At 34.4% G+C, this 18801-nt stretch overlaps 1 protein-coding gene across 1 annotated transcript in view; it reads right to left on the bottom strand.

Annotated features, from left to right (window-relative positions):
• LOC117215787 (leishmanolysin-like peptidase) overlaps nucleotides 1-18801 on the bottom strand; it is a 210303-nt gene that overhangs the window by 18154 nt on the left and 173348 nt on the right. The window contains exon 4 of the mRNA XM_033462265.1: nucleotides 3909-3939. Within this exon, the coding sequence (XP_033318156.1) occupies nucleotides 3909-3939 (31 nt within the window). The remainder of the gene's footprint in view (nucleotides 1-3908; nucleotides 3940-18801) is intronic.

The following is an 18801-nucleotide window of genomic DNA, read 5'->3' as shown; positions in this document are numbered from 1 at the left end:
TTTATATCGTGTTCAATGTGCGAAAAGGTATTATCGTAATGATATCGAAACCAATCAACAGAGTAACTGTCTTAAGTTCAAGCAAATTAATTGTTTCCTCGGCAGGTAAGCGATGCAGCGAATCCAATTTTTCTTACGTGCTGGCATGAATCTCGGCGCGCATTGTCCATTACGTCGACCCTTTATCCTCGTTAGTTTCGTTTCGCTCTGTCTTTTTTCTTTCGACGTAGCTCGCCCCTTCAGTCAAGATACAACTTTCGTTCCTGTGCGTTTGCCTTCTATAGACGTATGTGCCATGTACTTCTTTATCACTACACAGGAGAGGCGGTATTCCCCTTTATCACAATATTGCGTAACTCTTGCGGCCTTATCAGCATCCTAGGAGTACGTTCTTGTTCCGTTTTCTGCTGGTGCGAGGAATTTTCCCTATATCACATATCAAGCTAGTGCCTTTTATCAACGTGTGTACTATAGTACGGCATTATTGCTATTCTACTCGCATCTTTCATAAGTCAGAGAACACTTGTTAATTTTGAACAGAAATTTTAATGGGAATGTAATACAGTCTTCAAAATATGTATATTATAAAATTGTTTTCTTGCAATACACGCGGTTAATAAGTGTTAATTTATTCTCTAATTGTAACATTCATCTACGCTTGCCCTACATATATTAACAATTAGTGATTTATGAATGGTACTGTAGGTTCCATTTCTATTTACCGATACTTGAAATTTACTTGAGATTTAATATATAAATTGCTTCAATTTGTTCACTTGTTTTACATGTACTTCAGCAAATATTAACGTATAAACGTTCAGCAAGTATTAACGTTTAATATTTATTGTTAGACTGTGCAAATTTGTACAAAATTCATATATTTACTAATAGCGGAGAGAAGGTTGAATAAAAAAAGTGTCCCATCTCTTTCAGATTTGTATTTTACATCGTAGCTTTCCATAAAGACGAAGAGCTAAAATATTCATGAATACGTTAAATGATTAAACCAAAATATATAAATAATTCGCAACCTGCCATCTCAGAGACCAGTCATCAGTTGCGAAACCATTACCACTGAATGGTAATAAAACAATACAATCAATCCTTTTTTTTTTTATAAAAAAAAAACTATTTAGGGATTGAAAGTTGCGATCGTGGAAAATAGACCAGGCAAGAAGAAAGGAATTAGTCTTGCTTTATCGAATCCCGTACATTCAGTTAGATGTCAGTATTAAATGCAAATTCGAAGTCTTATTTAAATTTTAGATGCAATTAGATTCATTTACTCTCACGGGTGGCAATTATTCGACTTACAGAGCAAGGCAGAGCTAGAACCGGTATCGCGGTGAAAATTTTCTGAATAAATCAACCGCGGGTGGTGATGTACGAATCCTGGCCGACCTGGCGAACACTGTTTCTACTTTGAACGCCACCATTTACGGTTTCCCCTCTTTGCTTCTGCTCCTACCCGTACCAACATCCGCCATCCCTTCCAACATTGCGATTTACGATCTCGATAACTAGCATTTTATTCATGGAACCAACTGGCTTTTTTCTCTCCTCCTACCAGTGACTAAGTAGCGAACAATTCGGCAGAGGATAACCCGCGGCCGAAGATTCATCGAGCCGATCTATTGTAGCAGAATCACGTAAAGGTGGTTCCGTGGGATGATGTACTAAAATATTAGTAGTCCTTCATTTAAATACTCGTTTAACGGGCTTCCAAGCTTATGCAAATGCACTTCTATTTGTATACTTTCGTGCGTTAGGTTGATACATGGAACGTTGCTTTTTCCTTTAAATGGAACCTTAATAGCACATAGTTTCTTCATAATGTGATCAAAAGAATTTCCAAATGATTCAATGCGATTTTCCAATGATCTAGTATCATTATTCTCATTTGTAAGAATTTATAGGAGATTAACTGTTCAAATTAAAAAGTTTTTGCGATGAAATCGTTATAGAGAACTTTTAAATGATTTATGCAGTAAAAAATTATTCATGTGGAAACGAGGATTACAAATTTATGCTTTCGGCAGTTTCCACGATACTTTTCTCGATATGAGAAAATTGAGGAGTATTCTAATTATTTATGATGGTCAATAGCGATTTAGAAAATAAACGTTGATAAATGCCTTATGTGATGATATTTAAGATATGGAATTTATAATGCGAAATAACGTGTTTATTTAATTACTATGTCTGTTTGCTTGAATTTCTCTCAGAACGTACTATTAAAAAGTTAACTCGTGATGTTTCTTATTTTTATGAATTATGTGGAACGACAGCTAGTTAAAGTTAATGGATAACTATGTAATTCGCAGAAGAGAAGCTGTATAGCTTCATTTAACGTCTATAAATTATTGTGATAAATATTAACAAGTACACAAGTACGTAAGTAGGCATTACGTTACATATATCAAAGCTTATTAAGCGGTTACAGATTCTAACTTAGTGTCAGTGGTTGAAGCATTCTGATACGACTGCGGTTTAATGAGGGGGCAGACCTCAAAGGAAACGTAATTACTGCCGCGTGCTCATGCAGTTTGTACAGTCTCGCGAGTAAAGAAGACCGCGCAGTAAGTACATGCTTATGAAAATTGTCGCGACTAATATTTCGTAATAAATTCACTATTTTGTAAATATCTCTGCATCTAGAAACTAAATTAAAACAGAAACTAAATTAAAAACTTCTTACTCTACTTATATTATGCATCTTTGGTAACCTTTCATGAGCACATTTTGAAAAATATATTATTAAAATTTGCAAAATGTGCTTTAAAGAAATACATCGCGATATTTTCCCTGATCACAGGCGTTATTATTGTATAAAAAATATTACAGTTCAATGTAAAAGAAATATACTGTTGATAAGAGTGGCACATCTAAAATAATTAACCATTTTGAAACGCTCGTAAAGATTAATCTCAAAAGTGAACCATCTCCTAGAAGGAAAGTGTTGTTATTTCATCATAAATTAAATTTTTAAAGTGCTACTAATTATTTCTAACTATTTTTCATTCTATTCTTTATTAACATAAAATCAAAAGAGCGATGTCTAGTAATAAAAACGATAAAATCAAAGATAAAAATAGTGTAGTTATAATTGCAATAACATATAAAATGCAATAAAATGAAATAATCTTGGCAATAATGTTTCCAATACTTAATAAGATATTATGAACATAATTGAGAGTCGGCCACAAGAAATTGACGCGAATTTGAATCTGCATTAGAAGCTATCACAAACATAGTGAACAGTTCCAATATGCCCTTTTGCCATGTTTGACGATCGATCGTAGTCGTTCACTGGAAGAGGTTTACCAGAGAACGGAGCAATCGGTTTTCAGGGGCTGCACCCTGGCTCGATTTGCGAGATTATCATACGGCCGACTATTATGCGGAGTAAACGATGGGTCCGCGTGTTCGAAGCTTGCCTGGTGTTCTGATTGAAATGCGCCCGGTAATTTCCGGTTATTTGGCGCATACAGTTATGCCCGCGACGTGGTACACTAGACCGCCTAGATGCCGCGGCGGTAACGTTTGATACGACATAGAACGCGTCCATTTACCACGCTCCATTTCTACCCCATATGTGGCATATCAACATATATCAGGAAACAGAGAAAACCTGTCACAATTATATGTTGCCAATGGCTGGCGAAAATATTCGAACATTTATCACGTGATTTTTCTTGTGAATATATTACAATATATGCATTGTATGAATGTTTTCGTTAACATCTATGAAAAACGCTGGACGAATGAAAAAATGAGAAAAATCGGTCACAATGGATTAAAAACGCAGCAACATAAAATTAAACAAGATATCTTGCGATAAATTTTCTAATGCTTGATATATATTAATTTCATTAATTTTTTACCGATATTAATGTTAAGTTACTTACGTTTATGAGGTCCAATTTCTCATCATCCAGCCTGCAACAGAAAGACGAGATTTCTATATTAAATATTTTATAAAATGAACAATAATAGTATCAATAGTAAATAATTACATGTATCAGCTGAGTCAGAAATCTATATATAAATATACGCTATGAAAAATCAATTAGTCATACGTATTCCCGTGAATTTTTTCAAATTAGAATCGTATAGTGTATGATATGTTCACAAAACGAATGGCGTTGAAATCATTCTAGCACGGAACACAAAGAGCTTTTAGTTTTTGAACGCGGGAAAAGCATGCATAGTGGTGAAATGCGTTTACATCGAACGTTCAGTCAAGAATATTTGCAAATGGGTCATAAAAACGATTGCGTATATGCTCTGTCCTATGGTAAACTATTGTTCGCTGCTTTTTCATCGCATGTGCATAGGCGACAGAAGAGAAACCTTAAAACTATGCAATAGGTAATATGCTTATGTATAAACACTGTCATTTATAATCATCGAGATCGTCTGGTCGATTTGTCATAGCAATATGCAAATCGTATCAAAATTAATTCATCCGATTTAAAATTAAGAAATAAAAAGACCCCCAAAATAAAGAATTTCTCGCGTAATCAAATTATTATACAATTCGACAATTGCAAACGCCAATTTCATTCGTTTAGTTGAATACTGATTTCTGAAAGACAATTTAATCACTCCATAATACGTGCAATAATTTAGATTATTTAAAGTAATATAATTATAAGAATTTCATACAACATACATATATAACCTAGCTATATTATTCTTATTAAATTTCTAAAACGTAATGCGATGATTACTCAACTGCACCTAAAATGCTTCTACAAGCACGTTGCATGTACAGCTTCACATACACAAGCAGTCCTTGACCTTCTTTTTTACCAACCAACCAATTCGCTCTCGTACATTTTAAAATTCTACTTTTCCGTATATTAATTCTCTTAATTTTCCCTTTTTTCGTTGTCATCTATTTGTTTCCATTTCCTCGGTGTTCTTTCCTTCTTGCATTTCCTTTGTACTTCAGAGTAAATCTCTTCTTCCTCTGTTTACGCATGTGTCTCTTTCTATTCCTTTATGCCTCTCATCATTCTCGGGATAACTCTTTCGAGCTCGTTGAACTTTTTGTTTCACGAGCGCTCTTCTCTTGAGCAAAAGTGGGCATATACCCACGCCATTCTCATTTCACCTAGCCAAGCAATTTGCAGTTTTACTCGGCGGTGATTAAGATGCTTAATCTGTACGGGTACCGTCTACCTTCATCGCACCACTTCTTGCTGTAGTTAACCCCCTATCGACGTACTCAAGGGTGCCGGCGTCTTGGTGAATTAAGTTTTGAAAGTTAAAAAGTGCACCAGTTTAAACACAGTTGCCTCGCTTTCTCCCGCACTTTCCGCTATTTATTTGCCAACTTTTTATTGATTTCGGATACATAGCTGCATATAAAGCCGAGCGAAAACGAATAGCGCGTTCCTCTTCCTTTATTTTCAATATGTGCCGTGACGATGCAGAAACGTTCTTAAATCTCCACGTTAGTTATACGTTTAACCCTTCCACTCTCAACATTGCATATAAGTAACGTTCCGCTTTTCAGATTATTAATTCAAGGAATGATAATGGCTTGAAATTTTAGTGGATTGTGCTTCACTTACAAAACGTTAGAAACTGCGCTTATATTGTTAATAATTAGTGGAAATTAAATTCCTTCGATGTTTCAAACAGAAAGTTAACCGCTATCTATTAATCTTCTCTATCAGAATAAAAAAACAATTGAGGGAATAAAGATAAACATGTCATATTAAGCAATGACTATGTCTACGATATGAAAAGATTTGATAATAAGAAAATCAACTGCTTCAAAAAATATCGGATGTTAGAAGGAATATTCGTGAAATACGGTTAAGTAAGTGTCTAAAATTGTAGGAATATCAATTCGAATATTTAATAAAATATATATTTTCACAGTAGCAGTAAAAGCAAGTATTTGCGATTTTAAGGAACACTAAGTAGGGTAGTATAATATATGACATGTCGTGGTTGGCTGTCTCACGCAATACGGTGGTTTGTCACGGATATTATAGATAGCGAAATTCTTTTTAAAATACTCGGGAAATAAATGAATATTTAAAGAATAATTATTTTCATGAAAATAACGTAGGAATATGTTACAAGTTTGTGATTTCTTTGAAGTCAGCTTACTTTAATGTTCCAAAATTAAAATCTTCTTTCGTACATAAATTTTTGTACACTGTTTCCTTTTTTCCTTTCTGACATGTAACTTTCTTTTAATCTAAATCGTTTCGAGCTGTAACATGTACTAATTAACATTTTCAAATTTTTAATTCAGATTTAATATTCTTCGTCGCTCTCGCAAAAGTTTAAAAGATTTCTGCATTTGCAGTTAAATTGATATACTGTTTTTTAAATTTCATATATGCGTCAGTCAATTTTTGCAACTTCTCTTTTGAAATTTGAAAGCTTTCCTATTACAGCTCCCGAACGAAATTTTTTGCAGCAAGTCATGTCTGAATAGTTTGATATATGCTGGAAGCATGTAACTGACAATGAATGAAATTAGAAATCGATTTTTTAAAGAGCAGCATTTTTTCGCAAGAAATATCATTAATCACGTAACAGTAGAATATTTAGCGAAAGACGGTTTTATTAAAACACGTTATATTATTATTATATTATTTAAACTTGGAATTTATAAGAAACAAAGAATTCATTGAATAATAGAAAATATAATAGTTAGAAGGCTTATATTGTAAAAGTACCGGTGGAAACAATAATTGGTTAAACTTTATTCCCTCAGGATAAGCAAACTTCGTTGTCACTCGTTTGTTATCCATCTATAGAAAACGGAATTTAAGTTGTACACTCTGGAAATCCGATTAATGTCATTTCAGAGAAAATAAATTTTCTGATCGGAGTCGAACATCAAATCTCTGACTGCCCGATATAATGTCAATACGAATTTCCTATTTGCAACATTTCGTCAATTTATTTTTAAGCAATGATAGTAAGATTCTAATTTATTATATCTATTTCAAGTATAATAGAAATACACAGTGGTATTATAATTGTGCTTCGTGTAAAACTGTACAACGCATTCTCGACATTAGTTAGACACCAGTTTGTAAAATAAGTAATTGTCCACTTATCGCTTGCTTTTTTCTACATATGGTTTACCAAAAAATTGCTGATTGGAACGACTGTAAAAACTTCTCTCCTGAGTCAATAGGAAGATCCTTTTAATTTAATGTATGATGCGGCGTTGTAGTGTAAAAGAAGAACAAGAGGAAAGAAGAAGTGGAAGGGAGAATGTATTTTGTCTGGCGGCTCATTAGTAAGGTTGTTCCACTTACAAGGGTCAACTTGAGCGCAACGCGCCAATTTTAACAAAATTTACACATGAAAAACATTGTAGAAAAATTACTGACATGTATTTCTTTGAGGATGAGAAATATAGCTTCCTCTATATATCAAAAACATTTTCGAAAAAAATTGTTCAAACAAAGGTCGTGTGCTTTCTACTGATAAGTGTAACTACGCAAAGCAATATTTCCTGTTTCACGAATAGTTAGTTTTATTTAATATCTTTTTCACGATTTTATTTCCAGGTCTGCGTAAATTTGTTAATATAAATTACAAACTAATACGGTAACTACGTATGGGAGTAATAAACGTATTTCAGCGAAGAAAATGTGGCGGATCGGTACCTACACTTCTTCCAAAAAAATATTAAAGGAGAACTTTACTCATCATAGTTATGATGTTAAAACAATCGTACGTACTTATCGAGAAGGTTCGATATAAAATTCATTTTTTTCCTGAAATGAATGGCAAGAAAATAACGAGCAGACCGTTAACGTAAATTGATTGCGGGCCTGCAATAGCTGTGATCGATGGCGAGTGAAACGTTTCCTTTGTGGTAGCGTAATAGTAGTACTTCTTCAAAGACCTTTTTACCAAGCTATCTGGCATCGAGTCAGCAAAATCACGAATCTTATTGATACAGCGTCAAATTTATTGGATTTTTCAAATAATACTACCAATCAAATTCTTTTGTGCAAACAAAAAACGTGTAAACCGATAAATGTGATGGGACAGAAATATTGGATACGAGTAAGTAATAAAAAGAACAATGGAATAAGAGAGAAAGAGAGAAGCAAGAGTCTTCATATTATTCAATATATTAAAACTTATTATAACGTCAATCTACTATTAGTAAAATTAATTTGATATCTTTTTCAATAATGACAACATATATGTATATATCTTAATTTGAATAATTACGGAAGCACTAATAACGCAAAACAAAATATTAGAAATTTAAATGCAGAAGATGTAGAGGATGCATTTAATATGCAAGAATATTCCGAAGTATGCTGCTGGTTATAATATTAACACTCTCTACCATTTTTATGAGATCAGTAGATTATGGATTTAAATTTCCAAATGACATAATGATTAAATACAATCTATAGACGTTGCAAAATTTCGTTTTACATTCTTTAACAGTACCGCTATTTGTGAAAGTATTACATCGCATTAGCAGATGGTGTTTATACTATGGTTGGCTTTTTTACCCTATGGATCAAAGCTATTCTAATTTTCCACATAGCTGTATACCGCGTATCCCCCCTTAAAAAGGGATGCAAATGAAAGCGTACAGCATCTCCCTTTGGGAAACGGTACGAAGTGAACTAGGTTCACTAGGGAAAGAGAAAGTTACCAAGTAGTAACTATTGAAAAAGTCACGTGCAAGGAAAGTTGTTTTTAAAGAACACGATGGAGCTTGTGCAAGGTAGCGTACCCTAGGGCGACGAACCCCATCGTAAAAACACTAGAGCGACAGTTCCGAAACAACAAGGAAGTAAAACTGTTCCAAGCGAAGGTTTCAAGCAATATACTGCACCCTTGTACAAGAATCGCGGTAATATATATTAAATATAATGTATTAAGTGTTTCAAAGTGTGGGTAAACTAGTCAGAGTTTTGATAAATTTACACATGAAATTGGATGAAGAAACCCTTTTCACACGTTGAATTAACTTTTAATGTTGTGCGACCAGTATTTAGCATTAGATGTCGAAATATTATGTAATATTTGTACAAATGAAAGTAAAGCGGATGGTAAAATCCTGTTCATAAATATTACGATATTTCTGGAAAATTATGCAAACGGGTAGATAATTAACATTGTTGCGTTTCTTTGTCAATTTCATTCGTTCCTATTATTCAAATATTTCTTAAATTTGTGTTGAAGATTTTCTTCTCATATGATTCCTATTCTATAATATTACATAAATTAACAAATGAATTAAGTTTTTTTACAAGTACTATTATAAACACTCTATAAATAACAAAGGCTAGCGAAAGAATGTGTGGAGCAACAACGTTATAATTCAGAGCAACCGGACCTATTCCACCCTTTTTCACCATTTTTTTTAGTTGACAAAATTACATATACGGATAAGAACGTTTAAAACTGTACACGCAGTGGTAGCTTAGCCATGAGTTATGGTGTAGGTTGGTATGAGTGCCCTGGACGGTTGTTGGTGGTTAATTATATGGTGGGATTACCTTGGTCGGTGTCGCCGCAAACCAACCTCGATAATTTTCTGCGGAGTTCAAATTTAGGTGTAAAACGAGTAACTGCGAATAGATTTAAGACAATATACATAGATAGGTGATAAGAGTTATCAGTGAAAAGTTTGATAATATGACGTACTAACTCTATATACATATATATCTACGGATCTCTTGTAAAGTTGCCCATCGTGTTCGATGTGCTCCGTCGAAATTGCCCTTTACACAAACGTTCACAAAGTTTAATTTGATTTTTGGCATTGAAACGTACCCTAAATATCTGCATAGCTGTATTAAGGGGAATTTCAGATTGTCCCGCAGTCGGCTGGAACGGCAATCATATCGTACCAATACATACGACCGACTGACTCACGAAATAATACTATTATATCTACCTCTCGAAGTTCGATGCGTCCATATCACGGAACGATGACCGTGCAAATTCTAAATTGGTAGATGCGTACTTCGTTCTGATGGAGACATTCCATCTTCATGAAAAATGTAGACAAGACATTAGACAATAAAATACACTGTGAAAATATACGAGTACACGCTTTAAACTTTAGATTCTTTCAAATCATTTCGACAAATTTCTCCTTTCGACATGCGAGTTTTAAATGAGAACTCCACACGAATACAAAAATCCGATCGAGAGAGATTAATCCTGATACTTTAACTTAGTCGTTATATTCTCTATAAAATCATGGAAAATTGTGTATAAAAATCCTGGTCGATGCAGTTCTAACCGGAGAGGCGATTTTAAAGAAATAAGAAAGGTTGAAATAACAAAAATTGAATAGAAAAAATTGAACGAAGTGTAACTATATTTATCGCAGATGTACCAATGGTGTTTCGCAGAAATAAGTAAAAAGAGTGGCATAGGTTAAACTAACTGTAAAGCTAACTTATTCGCGCTGGCTGTTTAATTTTCCGTGCTGAAGCGAAAACGTTGAACTTACATAGGTTGTCGCGAGCCACCACATTTCATCGACTGCGCAGAATTACACCCAGAGATTACGTGGAATGTCATTTTGCGTTTCGTATTCGAGAGTAATCTCTGGTTGTCGTGACGTTGCTGTATAACGCGACATTTCGCTCGCGGAGATATCGAGCAAAAGTTTTGGCAGCGGGCATCAAGCAGAACCAAGAGGATAGGGCGCCGATGCCAGCCGAAATACGCCCAAGAGACAACGGTTGCTTGTATAAGTTTAATCCAACGCGCAATATAACCTCCTTGGAGCTCCTTTACTTTTACAACTCCCGCACACCGTCTCTTTACATCTTTCTCTTTTTCGTTTTCGCCTCTACTTTCTCTTCGACTCGCATTTTTCATTATCTTCTTTTCTCCTTCGACTATTTCTCTTTGGTATCTTGTCTTCTACCTCTTATTCTGTCCTTTATCCTTCTCTTCTGTACCTCCTGTGCGACGTAATAAAACGTTCGGGCCTGCTCCTATTCCTTTTTCCTTTGCTAATATCCCATTTTTAATTTAGCTACGAAACGTGGGAGCCTTATTGCGTTTCGTAAAATTGCCCCGAAAAGAAATATTATGTATGCGTTTAAGATAAATATTTTTCGTCAATTTTTTGTTGAAAAAAATTGTATGAAATTAGTTGCGTATATAAATCTGGAAATGTAAGGTAGATGATCTTGTGTAAATTTACGATTGTAAAAAGGTAAAAGAGCGTGGTACTCTTGGTGAATTTTCGAGTTTGATTTCATTTCTACCAATTTTTATTTTAATTCTGCTAACGAATATCTATATTAATGGACTGTTGAATTAACAAATGATTAAAACGGAGGAATGCTTTCTCTTCGTGGTTTACAGTCTTGATATTATATACACACGCAGCGAGTATTCATTAAGATATAATGTATTATGCATTAGTAGCGTACGTTAGCATTATGTTTCCTTACAGCTGGCTAGAACGTTTTCAACCGTGTTTAATATTTTGCTTGTTAAAATGCTAAATTATTTAGGAAGTGCGCAGGAAAATTTAAGAAAAATTCAAATGCAACGCTGCCATGTGCATTGTATATATGATATTTTATGTAAATACTTCTACGCGTATGATACTGTATCCACCGTTTCTTTCTCAGACTTTTTAGTAGCTTCATATCATATGTATTTGGTTTCCTAGAAAATGTTTATCTTTTACCAAAAAATCTTTTCAAGTAATATTTTTAGATGTCTGACGTATTCGGTATCTTACCATTAGAAAAACTTTCACACACAAATAAATGACAATTACATTATATTATATTAGTTTGGTGATAAAAATTCCAAATGGATGTTGATCGATACACGAAGGCTATTGATATATAATGCATTGGCCGATAAAACACCCATCTACAATAATATATTATGGATATTTGAAACACAGACATCTATAATATAATTATATTAGTATTTTACTTCAGCAACTCAGAAATTACATACTTCAAACGAACAATTTTCCTACAAGACAGACACTGATGCACTGTCAAGCAATTCAGTACAGAATGAGATAAAATTCTTTATAATTCGAATGAACAAACAGAAAGAAGAAAAGAAAAGAAATTACATTTATTGCAATTCGGTGCAACTGAGAGAGAACTCCTGACAATTCAAATGAGCGAAACAAGAAAGCGAAATAAAGTTAAATTACAGTCATTTAGGTGAGATAACGGTTCGTTAGCAGCAAAGTATAGGAAGAAGTGAGCGTGATAAACAGCATTTAAAACATTTGTTCCAGTGGAAAGCCACGCAGTAATCGAACGATCTATTCGAATTCTTGTCACGCGCTAAACAGATTTGGCCACGGCAAGGTGACGCTTTGGATCTTCGATATAGCAGGGGATACCTGTCTGCCACTAAAACCGGGATGTTCCGAAAAGATATGAGCCGCGCATGACTTGGCCCGCGCTTATACCTCTGTCGACATCACGACAGTTTATCTGCTTTCGTATTCAGCGCTAGGTTCCATCCAATAGTATACACTGCAGCATAACGCTCGATTTAATTCGCATTCCAGAATCTCGCGCCTCGCTGCCTCCAGGCAAATTTCTCGTTCGTATCAATCTCTAATAATCTCACTTTATCTCGTTTATCTCCGATGATACGTCTCGCATTACTGTTACAAACAACACGATGAAATTATGAAACACCCTTTAGATTTTACACTTTCACGATGTTTATTAGACAAAGTCTTTGTGGTTCTTCGGGTTTCGGTCGTCTTTCTGATAATACTGTCGCGCTTTGTTCCGTTAACTCGAACATTCTGGTTCATTTTTACACGGGCAGAGCTAAAACCGTACATATACGATGCGTTTATGATTCAAATGTAAGTATATACATTTTGCAAGAGGGCGAGCCAAGCGATATTTTTCGCTCATCTTTCGTCCCACGACTTTGAAACTGTATGTCGTAGCAATGGCTTATGGTGAGACACCATAACGCAACCACAGCAAGCTTTCAAATTGAACCGACAATTAGTTCCTGGGATACGAGAGATCAAGGAACATAAAGTACATTGACGCGTCAGCACAGTTGGATCTTCAAAAACAATGGTCGAGTCAATATGTTGGACGCTATGTTGAAAAGATCGCTTACTATATCGACATTTTTCCTTATGTTGATTGTTGGAAGTGGTGATGCATTATATATATATCACGATCGAGAAACTATAGAACTTTCATAGCCAATGTAGCTATAAGCTAATAGCCAACAGTTCGAGCACCACTTACGCATGTACTGTAATATTCTGACTCTCATCCAGTTTTAGTTTAATCGATAATTATAAAAATGTGGTGCTGTTTTCTATTACGGTATCGAAATTTCATGTATGCTTCGATTAGTAAAAAGTTTCAATTGAAGTTCCATGAAATTCCAATTCAATTGCATGATCTAAGGTTCAATGTCTAGGGTTGATATATACGAATGAATTTTGAGTTCTCTGAGCTCGCACATCTCAGAAACTAATTATCGGCTCAAGGTGAAAATTTGTCGTGACTGATGTCTCATCATAAGGAGTCGTCTGTCAGAGAATTCGATTCCAAAACGCGAGACTAAAAATAGGCGATTTTTTAGGTCATTCTCTGCAGGAAAATCAATAACGCAGTTCATAGAAATCATTGAATCAAATGAATACTTTATAATTTTCCAATAACATTGAAGACTAGAATAATAATTTACCTACATATATATATATATATATATATATATATATATATATACATACATGTGTATCTATAACAATAATAACGATGAATATAATAATAATCGTATTTACCATTCCTCATCGTGTTTATTCATGTATGTGTAAACATATACGAATTTATAGTTATATCATTGCTATCGTAATTTCAGTACTTCTGATTATGTGTATGTTGCAGAAATTCGTCAACGGTATACGTGGCTTTACGCGGTGTTTGCAGTAAACGCCTTCAAACTTGTCACACGTTTCCACGTGGGTTTTAAATTTTGGGTGCCTCATTACAGCGCTAATGGAGTTTCTAAAAGTTTATATCAAATCTCTGAAGGTATTACGCACATAATATATTCACAAAAATTCCCTATGCTAGATGTTCGAATACCTTCATAAGTCAATGCATATAGAGACTGAAATTCGGAATTTATCACTGGTGTGATAAATTCCTCATCTACCATTCCGTATATCTACAAATATCCAGATATCCTTCGAGCAAGAGCGTAGAATCAATTATAAGCCAGCGAGAATTCCACGTTCGTAATTTTCGCATTAGAGCCGTTCACCGGGCAACCTAATTCGATGCCGCGCTACAGAAAGGATAGTTGCGAGCCGAGCAACGATCGCAACTATTCGAATACTTGGCGTGCTGATGGTAACGTGCATCGTGAGCCCACGAACGACCTTTCAATAAATCGGATTCCCATCTCTGCCGGTATCAAATCACATTTCCGGCACAGCTTCGCACATCCGTAGCTTGAGGATCTCGAAGACATGGAATGCAAATTGCTCGATAGTTTTTCATTCTGCAATAATCAGGAAGATAAATCAAATGGAATTACGGAAACATTAATAAATGTCAAGAAACGTCGATATCATTTATCAAGATGAACGTTATGAACGATATATTTTTAAATATTGTTCTCGCGATATCTGCATTAGGAAATGTATTAATTGGGAGGAAGAAGTCAATTCGTTGTTTTCTCTTTGATTTGTTACTAATCTTTCTTGGAGTTCATGATTTACATATCTACAATATCTTGCAATTCTCCGTTTTCAATGTATTATTATATTTTTAGTATATGTATGAAATAGCATATTTATGTTTGTAAGTGCTAGAATTTGTCAAAAATACTTAAGTATTTATAAAACATATTTATCGTTCTTTCATATAGAAAAATATGGGTTCTTCGTTCGATTCTGAATAAATTTGTAGACACAGCTTATTATAAAGAAGACGTATGATACAAAGACACAATGTTGATCGCTGACACAGGTTTTCGCAAATCAAACATGAAAAGCCGGCTTTACTTGGGCAGAAAGCTCGATAAATTTGATTTTATCGAGCTTAAATTTGATTTATCGTAATAAGGTCGTTCCGCCTCACAAGTCTTACAGAAGTTTGCGTTTCCGAAATGCATCTTCCGTCGTCTGAGTCACTGTAACTTCTTAGGATGACCATCGTCACGTGGAATTTCTTTAAATTCATAGACTTATGAAATTCATGGAGCGAATGAAAACCGGAGCATGTCAAATTAGGGGTTAGACGGGTCAACAATTTGTCAAAGACAATTAATCTTAGAACGATGAAGTAACGCGGTAGAAAATTAATTCGAGGTTTGTACCAGTAGCATAAATCAGTTAAGGTTTTGTAATTTCCAATGTAATTTTATCCCGCAATTTTTGTAAATTCATTTTAGAAATACATAAATAACAAAATTATGTCTGCGGATTTTTACACATTTATGGAAAATTCGAAACCGTAAAAATGTATAGATTGCAGATAATATACAAAAATATATAAATTATCCAAAGTACAGTACTCATTATGATATTATATTTAATAGACGAAGCAACTTTTCTGCTTAGATTCCATATTTTAATAATCTTTGTAAAGTTAATGGTCTACGTGAATATCCGCAGTCTAATAATAACAGTATCGACATGTACATACTAAATAATTTTATGATAGAATACGTGTTTTAATAGTTTTAATAGTTTTATAATAGATTTTATGATAAAATGCGTTTTTAGTTTTCAAGTCAGATACACAAAATTCGGTAGATGAATATAATAGATTTTCGTGACTGACTCTATTGAAACAGAAATACAAAATTGCATAGAATATCTACGAATAGTTGTTCGACTATCGTTATCAACGACGATTTTGTTCGGTTGACGTCGAATTCGTAGGTTGTCAATTTTCTAGTGGCAAACTAATACCCTTCAAAGTTACTCCTCTCACACTGTAATCGAATTCCAGAAGCAGCAACCAGACGCGCTTCAATAAATCGGGAAATCCGTGCCGTTGCTCCTGGAAGGGCGCCAATTATTGGACGGGATAACGAGGATCAGCGGTGACGAAGCGCAGCGGTGCTCGTGCTAAATCTAATTAGATAAACTGATCTTTGCGGATGTCCAATTCTGCAAGTACACAGCTAGCAGCTATGCATATAGTAACAGGAGCAAATATCCGCACACGTGTACACCTGTACATATATTTCCACCTACATATATTACGTGTGTACAGTGCACGCGTACATTAACATCTATCGGCATGAATACCGAATATCCTAAAAGTCACCAATTAAAACAACTAAATTATTAACTCTTTCCGGTTGTAATTTCAGAGAGCATTGGTCTCCCCGATATTAATACAATGCTGGATAATACCCGGACTTCGGCCGGAAAGAGATAAACGGGCTTTTGATAAAAATTCACGATTATTCACGCAAGCGTTCGGATATTTGTAGGCGGCTTTTATGAATGTGTTATGCGTGAATTGCGACTATCGCGGCTATATTGGTCAATTTTGAAACAAATCTGACGATTTAAATAGAAATTACAAGATATTTAGTAGAAGTATATATATATTTATAATACTGAATTATACTAAATATACTGAATATACTATACTAATAAATAACATAATAATATACTAATAAATAATATAATACTGAATAGCAAAAGATTTAAGTTACGCTATTTTCAATTACAAGCTTTTCGTCTTCAGGTTTTAGATTTTTACATCGCGACAAGTGAAATTTGAAGCACTCTGTGTGGCAATTTTTGCTTGATAACGCTTCAGTTCACACTTCAGTAGACATAACGATGTTCTTAGCCAAAAAAGAGGTTCTCGTACTTAGTCATTCCCTTTAATCTTCTGGTTTGACGTCATCTCACATTTCTTCTTTATAGAATCAAAATTAAAATTGAAATGTAATTTTAATGGATATTACAAGAGAGATAGATGTAATTAAATTTTTTTGTAAGGAATTTTTTAAACCCTTCGCTATTACAATTTTCTGTGTTTAATTTTTTATATTCGTTTTGTAAATTATGAACATGTATACATGTTCATAAGGTGTTTACAAGGTGCATACACGTTTACAAGGTGCATGTATGTTTACAAGGCGTCTACAAGAGTTCGAAAATTTTCATGAATTTGTATATACGCGACGAAATAACACAGTTGTATTATCTCAATAATCATTGTGGTTGTCCGTAAGTTTAATTTTTAGCTTTGTTTCATATTAATAAACTATGTTAAATCGAGTTCAATTCTAGACCATCAGACTGAAATAAATAAATACAACCATTATCTTGATAATTCAAGATTCCTGTATCTCATAAAAATATCAAAGCCATTCTATCTTCTCTTTTCGGTAGCTTTTCCTTTTTAACCTAACATAGAAGCTGAGTCGTGTATCAAAGCGGTAGGAGTCACGGAGAGCAATGTAATTTGAGACATGCGAACGTACCTGCACGAAAAGACGAAAATGCGATATTTCACGGGAGATTTTAGAGCATTCCGTTGCACCGACGTTACACTGACACCACTTCGGATACGAATTGAACTTTGGAATCCAATAACCCATAAAAGTCAGAGAATCGAAGATTTTTCATACTGACAATGAGATATCAAGATTTTCAACTATTTGCTATATTTATGAAATTGAAGTTAATTTAAGTCGTCCATTTGTCGAATATATATATATATATGATCGCGAATCGTGACGACCATTTCGTTTATTTCTTATTATTTTAATCTGATTTCTTTCGTTCTTTCCAAACCTAACTTATAGAAACAAGTTTAACGTAAACGCGTGGCTTATTCACTTTATTAGTAGTTGCGACATTAATTGTAACTATTTAAGTAAGTTGCAGCAAGTAATCTCTTGCTTTGTTATATGCATAGCAAACAGCACTATTGTTGGAGGCCGCATTTCTCTTAACGATTATAGGAGTTTCCTTAATGCGAGTTTTCAGTTTCTACTTGGTGGCAATAGGCACGGAATGACCACTTAAAGCAAAGAAACTGTACTGGACGCTTACTTCTAAGTAGACACATACACATAGCCGACGTTTAGTATCGCAATTGCAAAACAAAAATTCATGCTATTCGATATAATATTGGATGTATAAGGTACACTTTCACATTACGATATTTTTAATAGAACGAAGTAAACGTTTATGACATACATTTTATAAATTGAATTTGAGAAGAAGAGTTTTATCCTTTATTAGGATTATATGTATAATTTGTTGTTCGAAATTATTGTTACTTTTGTAATCCTGGGAGTGCGACTTTTATTTCTAAAAGATCACATCTTATACACACGTGTATATCATCTTAATAGAAGAATTTAAAGGCTAAGTCTTTTTCGATTCTAACAAGTATACAAAAATTGTCGATCCATCTTCGAACTACAATACATTTCACGGTGAACAATCGGTACATCTGTATTCAGGTAGCCGATTGTAGCTGTCTTTTCTCGCCTCGTTTCACGGAGCTTAACTAAGGGAGAAAGTGTAAGGGAGAAAAACGGGAGCGGAGAAATAGGAAGAGAAAGGGAAAACTGAATGAAAAGAAAAGCGTAGGTAGAGAAGATCCCGAAGGAATCCCGAACAAGTGAACTGATCTCACGTTTGCATTCATGCATTGTCGTGCTCGTTCTCTCACTACCGTTTGCGCTCCAGAGCCTGGAACAAAGCTCTTAACTTCCGTAATTTCAATTTCAGATTATTCGCCTCGGTATTGCCGTAATATGGTTTCGCGTGCATTGTCAGCCGTAGCCGTCACGGGACTC

Source organism: Bombus bifarius, unplaced genomic scaffold (genome assembly GCF_011952205.1).
Source record: "Bombus bifarius isolate JDL3187 unplaced genomic scaffold, Bbif_JDL3187 scf7180000009790, whole genome shotgun sequence".
Classification (NCBI taxonomy): Eukaryota; Metazoa; Arthropoda; class Insecta; order Hymenoptera; family Apidae; genus Bombus; species Bombus bifarius.
The sequence above is the reverse complement of the archived record's forward strand: the minus strand, read 5'-3'. Positions and strand labels throughout refer to the sequence as shown.